Source organism: Hippichthys cyanospilos, chromosome 5, assembly GCF_059441005.1.
Source record: "Hippichthys cyanospilos isolate Australia breed blue-spotted pipefish chromosome 5, RoL_Hcya_1.0, whole genome shotgun sequence".
In the NCBI taxonomy this organism is placed as follows: domain Eukaryota; kingdom Metazoa; phylum Chordata; class Actinopteri; order Syngnathiformes; family Syngnathidae; genus Hippichthys; species Hippichthys cyanospilos.
The window spans coordinates 16,879,088-16,889,122 of NC_142373.1; the positions used below are offsets into that span (position 1 = coordinate 16,879,088).

Genomic DNA, 10,035 nt, shown 5'->3' on the forward strand with positions numbered 1-10,035 from the left:
CGTCAAATGATTCAAGTTTATCTAATATTCCAATAACTGTCTTTGATCCTCCTTTGATCTTTACTTCAAAGGCATTTCACATGAAAGGGAAAGCGTTGAAAGATTGTAAGGGAGCTGAAATTTTACACCTATGTTGTAGATGCGGAAGAAAATAACCTGTAAATGGTCAAAATACTACACAAGGGTTGATTAATCCTTGTGCGGGATTTGATCCAATCCAAGATCTTTTCATCAAAGGCATCACATCAAAGGGAAAACGTTGAAAGAAGACACTAGGGAGCTTATATTTTACCCAGAAGGTGACACGTTGAAGTTCAAAGTGCAAAAAATGATATGGGGGGGAAAATGACCCAAAATGATCAAAATACTACAAGAGGATGTCAAGTGAAACTCCCATAGACACACTTACATTTCTCTGGTTTTCCTTCCTCAGCAGGAGAGTGGCCATGGAGGCGCAAAGCATCAAGACGGCGCCGACGGAGAGAGCCACAGCTCCGTATCTCAGCAGCCCAGCGGTTCCTGAGGGAGTTTTGACCTTTGCCGAATTCAAAACAAGCAGGTGAGACACATCGCCTGTAGTGTAATACCCAGGCATGCCACACTTTGTCTTACCCGGTGCGCGAAAGGCTCCAAAGCCGAACTTAGTTGACTTTTTGGGTGTCCTTCCATTGTCGCCCTGCCACGCGGCCACCCTGAAAACTCTCCTGCTTCTTTTTGGAGACTCCCGCTGCGCCGCAAGGTTCTTCTTGACAGCTCAGTGCGAATGACGTGCAGAGGAATTTTTTCCCTTCTTCATGTTACCTGTGGGTGTGCCACTTTAACCCCTCTGTGTCAATTTCGACCCGATTTGGGCCATTGATCATCAAACAAAAAGCATAAACGAAAATACTACGAGGCTGAAAATGACTACAGATTGTGATAACTGGTTCAGGTTCCAAACGGTACGATGCGTTCATTCCTAAATGCTTGCAAATGGAATTTATTTGATGGCAAAGTTTACATTAAGGACCCGTATGACCGTTCTCATACAGTGTCGAATGTTATACGGGACACGGGTATTTCAACTCTTTCAGCATTATCAGGAAAAGAAACCTGTAGAGGGCCAGTATATTTAGCATTTTGCACCTTTAAAGGCCAACAGAATATTGTGTGTTATGTCTATGTAAAAATGGGTGGTATCATGAAAGATTGACTTCCATTCTTCACTTTGAATTGATGTAGGTAATAGCTGTGCTGTAAGTGGAAATACTCTCATCCGATGGTCGCAGTTAGCACTACAGTACTCAATTGGCTTATATTAGGTGAGCATTAGTCAAGGGTGCCAGCTCTTCTCCATAAAAAACGTATTTGACCAGAATTAAATTATTCATTATTACTATTTTAAAAGATGAGCATTTTCTTCCATGGCAATGAATGACTTCAACTTTGCTATCAAATAAATCCAATTCAAAACCATTTAGGAATTAACACATGGAGTTAAACCCCTTAGTGTCAATTTCGACCCGATATGGGCCATTGATTTAGATCAGGCATGGGCAAACTACAGCTCAGAAGCCATATGCGCCCCGTTAAGCTTTTTAGTGTGGTGTGCCAAATTTGTAGAAATTATCAGTCAGGAACAGAATGATAATGTTAATATCCTGAATTATAGCAGAATAGACTTGAAAATAGCAACTGTCAGCACTACACAAAAAAAGAAAAGCTTTTATTTACTTTTCAGTGGTTGTAAAGTTATATCAATAAATACCATATTTTTCGGGCTATAAGCCACACCGCCATAAGCAGCAAAAATGGAGAAAAAAAAGGTCATGGATAAGCAGCACTGGATTATAAGCTGCAGGTCAGAACATGAGATATTTATGCAGAAAGATGGTATATGGAATTTTTTTTTATTTTTTTACCTACAACTATATCAAATTTACATGTCACAAACATTTGAAAAAGAGCTTATATAATTATACATGATTTTTATATTTTTACTACGAGGTTTTCAAAACTCTTGCTGAGCATTAATTCACAAATTTGCTCCATAAAATTGACACCTTGAACAGATACACTCATTTGCTATACCAGTGGATTGCCCCCTGGAGGCTAGTAAAATGAACTGCAATAAGCAGATTCTGGACTATAAGCCACAGGGCTCAAATCATGAGAAAAAAATTGCGGCTCATAGTCTGTTCATATACAGTAGTTAAATACATGGAACTTGAATAACACTTTTGTTAATTTTCTAGTGAAATATTTCACATTTTTTATTTATGATGGGATGGGTTATCAAAAACATTCTGCTCCTGTTCCAGCCCTTTTATCAAATTTTAGAACCCTTTGAGGCCTTTGATTCAAACTATTTGCATACCCCTGATCTAGACACATAACAAAAAGCATAAAAAAAAACACTAGACGGCTAAAAATGACTAAAGGTCGCCAAAACAGGTAGAGGTTCAAAACATTAGGGACCCGTACGACCATTATTGACACCTAGGGGTTAAAAAAAATAAAAAGGTCTAAACTGAGTGATAAGTGTCATCACCGTGGAGGCGGAGAGCTTGTTTCAGTTTGTGTGCTCCAGTGTGATTAATGCTGCCTTTATCCTCTTAATAGTTTAATGAGCTCTGCGATCCGCAGCGCTGCGTCGCGGCGTCGGCACGCGCAATCAAACACAAGCGCGCGGCTTAATTCATTAAGGTTGCGCTCGGAAAGCCAGCTCGGCGGTCGGGCCCGGTCACATGATCTCGCTCACGCTTCAAATGCAAAAGAACGGGGAGAGGTAGAAAAAAAAAACAAACAGGGTAAGAGAGTCAAATATGCAGTGGCGCCGTTGCTTGGAAACAGATTGAACCTCATTTTCTGGATAATTGGTATGCTGGAAGGCAATCAGAAAGGTGATGGAGTTATTTGACCTTTGGAGGAAAAAATATGCAATTGTGAAGCGCATTTGATCAACAAGGCAGTATTTGCATGCAAATTGAAGGCGGCACGCGGAATGACGATGACACTGTCTTGTGCATGTTATCAGTTGAGCGCAAGACCACATTTAGCCTCTTCTCACAATTGTTTTATGGGCTTCCGTGTGGAAAGTAATGAGCTGTAATGCTTGGGAAATGGCCATATTGAAAATACATAAATGAATGAATAATTAAAGGGAGAAAACATTGTCAATTTTTTTCTTCATTCATTAGTTAAGACGTAAAAAACAGTTCGGTGGAACAATTTATTTTGTTTCAATCTTTTATTTCCTTCAAGGTTTTTAAATGTTATATTTTTGCAGTAAGTTATGTTAGGTCAAATTCGTCATATCTGTGAATACACTTCAGGAGGTACTTGAAAATTTCACAGGATTTCTGCTGGTATCAACAGCATGACAAGAACAGCTGTTTTCCAAACTAAGAGCAAATTAATTGGAACATGAAGCTTTTTTTTGCCTGATTATTGTATAATGACTCCTTAGTAGGTCTGTGCAGATATATTTGAGTGTTGATTGAAGCGATATGATATTGCTCCTATACATGTGTTTTTTTATGTAAGTTTAAATGGTTATTATCGATCCTTTACTTTTATTTATTTAAGTTTCTCACCTAATACACACTTGCTGCCCCACCATGCTATAGCTACAATTATTTTTATTTTCAGGATGGTTTGATACCATTTGGGAGTACAGTTCATAATTTGCTGATCATCTTACTTGGGATGTTCTTTACCCAAGTGACGACTATTGTGAGATCACGGTGTGGAACGTTGTCCTTTGCTGTGTCTCCTACCACCTGCCGACATCCATGCCGTAGTCCACTGGCCGAATGAGAAGAATCAAGCCGTATTCTCCTTTTCATAATGCATCAAAGTCTGTCAAATAAAAAATGGGCCACGCAGTCTCATTGCTGAAAACAAGGAGATAATTAGGTTGCGCTTGACGAAAGTAAACATATTTTAATGTTATTACAATTTTAAAATAAAATGTAATTTTGTTACACACAGATATGTAGAAAAAAATGGTCTGTTCTGACTTATGCGGTTATAAGTTGACCCCCCTAATATGGGGGTTGAAAATGAGGGAAGAAAAACTCAACTTGTTCTCAGACAAATACCATATTTAAAATGATATTACAAAACTATATCTTCTTGAGTAGTTCAATAAAATACACGCAGATACCACTAAGAATGTGTGTACGAAGTTTATTAGTCATACAATAGAAAGCACAGTACACTTTTTAGATGGAATTTCTTCCAGGTAGAATTTAGTAGGATTCTACACTAAAAATAATGTGTAATAATAACTGGGGAAATATTGAAATATTGGAAAGTTTGGGGGATCAATTGCCATTTATAACCTAGAAACTAAGTGGATCGATTAACGTGTTCTTAATTGGTAAAGCATTATATATTTTTTTTTTTTATCAGGACAGATTTTAGGAGTATTTTTGCACAAAAAAGTATCAATTATTAAGAAAAACATGCTTCTAAGAAGATTTTGATTTGTCAGCCCTATTTAGTGGAATCAGATGAAGTTATATCCACAAAGCAGCTTTGCATCATAATTTTGTGGAATTCTCTACAGAGAGTAAGTCGACAGCGACATCTTTTAGGGATTTGGGAGTTTCTTTTGTCAAATCAATTTACATTTTTGGCACAGGATGTCCCACAAGTTTGAGGAATGTTGATGAGATCATTTTGATGAGTTTATAATTGGAAAAATCATATCTTTGAGGGGTTTGGTCATTTCGTTTGCCTTTTTTGTTCATGTAACAATTAAATTCATTTCAAATTTGATCCTTTTTTTTTTTGGTAAAGTACATTTTGAATGCCATGTTTGGGGCTGTACTCTCAAGAGAATTTCATAGAGTTTTGCAAGAGAAAAAAAGATTTGGAGAAGTTTTTTTGTATGTGTGTGCAAAATATAATATACATCTATGAAAATAATACCCAATACAATTTAAACTGATTTTTTTCCTGTTGTCATATTAAACCATTCAAAATGACCTTTTTTTTTCTATGTTTTTCCAAGTCTTGATCGCACCGTGAAAATATCCCAGAGGAGATGACAGTATTGACGAGTAAAACACTCACTCGTATTCCACTTTTTATTTGTGCAACAACGTGACCAAGAAAAAAAAATTACCACTGACATTGTTCACATTGATTGTTTTTCACAGCAGAAAGAGCCCCCTTGCCCCATGTCCCTTTTTAAATAACACATGCTCTTGAAAAGTCATAATAAAAGTCATCATCATTTACACCGAAGCCTTATGAAAAATATATTATTAATGTACAAAATTTTGCATATTACACATGATCTTACACGCAAGATAGGCCAACAGACAAATGACATACGACCAATCACAACACAGTTGAGTCAGTTAAAGGGGAAGTCGAGTCAAAAAAATAATCACAAAAATATGTTCTATGCGCCAGGTCTAAGTCTGAACTCAGTATTCTGATTTTTATCATGTTTGTGAAATCTGAACCTTGCGCAGTATTGTTTCCATGTTTTGGACAATTTCTTCAATATTCTATTCACAATATTAAGTATTTTCCACTTTTCTGGAAATGTGAAACTAGGTAGTCCTGCTTTTTTAAACTTGATGTCACCATTTGGGTGAAATTTCAGCTCCTTGGTGTCTTCTTTCTATGCTTTCCCTGATGTAAAATGACTTTGATGTTAAGATCAAAGGATTGGTTCGTTGATTCACAAATAACATATCTTTGTACATTTATTTTTTGCCAGCTAAAGAATCAAAGGATTGGATCAAATAACCGCACAGAATTAGCAGTCTGGGGGCGGCCATTTTGTCACTCGCTGTTGACTTAAAATGACATCGTATTTGTTCAGGGCTCCATTGGGCCGATTGGTCATTACCGAGTAATTTTCAGTCAACAGAAAGTGACAAAATGGACGCTTCTTCAGATAAACAAAAGGTGGATTTTAGGTTCATATTCCACAAATAGCGTATTAATCGGAACACCGTTTTTAGGTGAGTGGAGTTGCATGGAACCTATCATTGTCAAGAAAAGTTTGAACTCGACTTCCCCTTTGAAAAGCACTGTACAAGGAAACGTTTCTAAGAGTTTGTGTACTCTGGAATGGAGATCTCGTCAGTTTCTTGTATTCTGGCCGGTGTGGGCGGGCCGACGAGAATATAATCAAACTCCTGATGTTGGACTTTTTCATACACGCTTTGCAGGCCGTTGCCTTTGGCCACGTGCGATGGATAGTAGTGTTCCCTCCTGCTGTCCCTAGGAAGCGAGGCCGTCTTGGAGAAGGTTGAGAGGTTGGACCCGGAGGCCATGCTGGTGTTGGGCCTGGTGGCAGACGGACTCCAGCATCTATCCGAGTGACCCAGCACTTTGCACTCGCTGGTACACGCCCACAGAGCTGCGGGGAGAGAATGACATTTATTGTTTGACCTTGATGAAAGATAATTGCCCAGACGGCGTGACGCTCACCGTTTGTGGGGGGCGAGTCTTTTTTGTGCACGTCCCCGCTTATGTCGGAATCGCTGTCGTTAAAGTCGCTGTCCCCTTTGCCGCTGTCCTTGCCGCTGATGTGAGGGTCCCTCGCTGAGATTGTTGTGAATGAATTACCCTTCCATATTGTTATTGGTCTGACGGCTTCTTTCCCGTAGCCGGGCAGAGTGGAATAGCCCTGAGAGTCGCAAGAGAGAAGAAATAAAAAGGTAAATAATAAAAGAAACACTTTCATTTTGACCGGGGACATCCAGGTCTGGGATGTAAAAAAATCCCAGCCTCGGTTTGGGTTTAACCACCAGTGCTTCAAAAGCACCTGTGGCGAAATCATTCAATGATTCAACTGGTGTCAATCTCTTCAAGGTGACGGGTGAGTAGAGGTAGCTGGGTACACCTTGGATTGGTCGCCAGCCAATCACGATAAAATATAGAGACAGGGGCGCACCTTCTTTGGAATCAGGCTCGTAAGCACTTTCGGTGAGTCAGAAATTCATTTTCTATACGGCTTACTCAGTTCAGGGTCAAAGAGAGCAGTGACTTCAAAGTAGACTACACCCTTGACCTTGACTCGTACCTAACCGGATTCACCAGTTAGTTAAATGAACGTGACCGCCGTCTGACCTACCTTTAATTTGCCCTCCATGACCCTGTTGTTGGGCTCAAAGACACCGGTCGCTTGCTGCCCGTCCTCGCACGTCATCTCCGCAACATTGCTGGCGGCCATGGGCGGCTGCTCGGGGAAGGGGTGCGGCTCGAAAGCTTTGCCCATGTGGCCGCCGATCAGGGCGTCCACCCGGCCGCTCTCCACGCTCTCTGCCTTTTTGGGCGCCTCCTCTCTCTCGTCGTAGCCCTCCCTCGTCTCCTTCCTGCGGCGGCTGCAAATGGTTGTGATGAGAATGATAGCCAGCAGGAGGAGGGAGCAGCTCCCCGCCAGGACAATGATGACGGCCACGGACGTGTCCCACTCAAAGAGATACTCTCCGCCGTCCTGGGCGGACGAGGGGACGCTGGGGACGGTCCCCTCGATGAAATTGAAGTGTATGATCGCCGTGGAGGTCAGCGAAGGGGAGCCGTTGTCGCTGACCGCCACCGCCACTTTGACATTGTCCGTTAGGTCGTACGTCAGCTGTCGGCTCACGTGCACCTTCCCCGTGTCTTTGTCCACCGAGAAGCCCAGAAGCCCCCCTTCTGTGATCTTATAGGACAACTGCGCGTTCGGGCCTTCGTCTGCGTCTGTGGCCTTTATGTGTGTCACCACGTAACCGGCGGGGGCGTCTTTGGGCAGGAAGACATCCGCAGAGCCTTTGTAAAGGGGAGGCTCGATGATAGAAGGCTCATTGTCGTTCTGGTCGACTATTTTTAAGCGGATGATGGCCGTGCTCTGCAGCTGCGGGGAGCCGCCGTCGCTGGCTTGGACATGCACGTCCAACTGTTTCATGACCTCATAGTTGAAACTTCGGAGGGCGTAAATGGACCCCGACACCGAATTGAGTGAGACAAAGGTATTGACGGGGGACCCCATAATCAGACTGTCCACAAGTCTGTAGGTGATTTTGCCATTGTGGGCCAAGTCGGCGTCTGTGGCCTCCACAGTGGCGAGGTAGGCGCCCGGGGCGTTGTTTTCAGCCACCGATACCTCGTAAACGGGTTTGGTGAAATGGGGGGCGTTGTCGTTCTCGTCGCTGATTCGGATGGTGTACTGGGTGATCTTTCGGAGAGGAGGTGACCCGAAGTCCTCGGCCATGACTGTGAGGTTGTACTCGCTGATCCTCTCGCGGTCCAGGGGGGCCGCCGTCACTATCATGTAGCTGTCCTCGTAGGCCTGCCGTAGTTTGAAGTGGTCGTGGCCGTAGAGGGTGCAGTGGACCTGGCTGTTGACCCCGGAGTCCCGGTCCGAAGTGGTGACCAGGGCCACCAGGCTGTCTTTCTCCGCTGACTCGCTGATGTGCGCCGTACCCGTGGTGATGGAGGTCATGGGGGTGATGCTAATGCTCGGGGCGTTGTCGTTGACGTCGCTAACGTGGATGATGATTTTGCACACCGACGGGGTCGGGTTGGGTCCCAGGTCGGTGGCCTGCACGTCCAACTCGTATGTACGCTTGTCCTCAAAGTCCACCGGGCTTCTGAGGGTCAGGCGGCCCGATTTGTTATCCACGTGAAAAAGATCCCGGATCTCGTGAGAAACCTGTTTCCCGAATCCATAGACGACCTCGCCGTTCGCTCCCTCGTCGGCATCCACCGCGTTCAGGTCTAGGATCACGCTGCCGACCGGCGCGTCCTCCGGCAAACTCACAGAGAAACTGTTCTGGTCAAAAACCGGGCTGTTGTCGTTGAAGTCCGTCACTCTGACAGTAATCTTGGTGGAACCGGACCTGGATGGGTTCCCGCCGTCCGTGGCCATCAGATCCAAAGAGAGCGACGCCTGAGTCTCCCTGTCGAGCTCCTTCATTAATACCAATTCTGCATATTTAACCCCATCCGCTCTCTGGAGCACATCAATACTGAAATGACTGTTGACGGAAATCTGATAGCTTTGGATGTAGTTGGATCCCACGTCTGCGTCCAGCGCCGGGTCCAGAGGAATGTGAGAGCCCACGGCTGCGTTCTCGGAGATCTCCACCACAGACTCGGCGCTGGCAAACTCCGGGGAGTTGTCGTTGATATCTTTGACCTCCACCTCGACGTGGATCAATCTGTAGCGCTCTTTGGAGAAATTCACCACATCAAAAGTGACCAGACACTGTGGAGTGTGCCTGCACATTCTCTCGCGATCCATCCGCTCCCCGACGCTCAGCTGCCCGTCGCTCTCCCTCACCCGGATGAACGAGTCATTAAACTGCCTCATCATCCGAAAATTGGTCCTGGATGAGTGGGGCAGACTCAAGGACATGTCCTTTGCCAGGTTTCCGATCACGGTGCCCGCCGCCTCCTCCTCATTGCACTGGTAGCGGATCGTATTCCCTTCGGTCCGAGCCAGACAAGGATGAAAGAAGAGTACAAATATCCACCAGTGCTGATAAATCATAAACAACATCTTGATAGAATCCATCCGGACGGCGGAGAGAGAGAAAACGCGTCCGCTTCTGAAGCCGACTCGCCGTGCGCTGACACCAAGTGAGAGCTCGAGCGGGCTCGCGGGGGACAAAGTTACTTTGCGCCTTTACGCACACGCAGCAGCCAGTCACCGACACGCGTGCACGTCGACGCGCCTCCGACACCTCCGGATCCTGCACTGGCGGGGTACGGAGCGCTCGGCGTGCTAATAAGACCAAGTGTGGCCAATCCGCGTCTTTACAATTATATATTTATTTGGCGGAGACGCACACACGCGAGCCTGTTGTTGGGGCGCGTGAAGGCAATTTCGAGACGAGCACAATCGTAGTGCACCCGCCTTGTGATAGTTTCCAGCGCCGGTTATCGCCTTGTTGCAGCTTTTATTTACCGGAGGAAAAAAAAACAAAACAACACATTTCTTCTCTGTTTTGATGTGCACTTATTGTCTTCAGCTCCGTGCGTGCTGCGTCTCTCCGTGCGTGTGTAATGCTCGTGTGTAGAAACGACTGATGGTGTCGTTCT

General features: G+C 44.3%; 1 protein-coding gene across 1 annotated transcript; it reads right to left on the reverse strand.

The window, feature by feature from the left end:
- Positions 1–5,041: 5,041 nt before the first annotated feature.
- Positions 5,042–9,758, reverse strand: pcdh8.2 (protocadherin 8, tandem duplication 2). The gene is made up of 3 exons (XM_088414993.1): positions 7,085–9,758; positions 6,439–6,637; positions 5,042–6,367 (listed from the first exon to the last, which is right to left on the reverse strand). Exons 1-3 carry the CDS (start codon positions 9,506–9,508, stop codon positions 6,054–6,056), a joined length of 2,937 nt encoding a protein of 978 aa, XP_088271119.1. The 5' UTR covers positions 9,509–9,758; the 3' UTR covers positions 5,042–6,053.
- Between the last annotated feature and the right edge of the window lie 277 nt (positions 9,759–10,035).

Bases quoted from the DNA above. Each gene is read 5' to 3' on its own strand.
- pcdh8.2 (XM_088414993.1), bottom strand. From the start codon at position 9,508: ATGGATTCTATCAAGATGTTGTTTATGATTTATCAGCACTGGTGGATA. The intron at 6,638-7,084 runs GTAGGTCAGACG...TGCGACTCTCAG, and splicing joins TCATGGAGGGCAAATTAAAG to GGCTATTCCACTCTGCCCGG. The intron at 6,368-6,438 runs GTGAGCGTCACG...CTCTCCCCGCAG, and splicing joins AGACTCGCCCCCCACAAACG to CTCTGTGGGCGTGTACCAGC.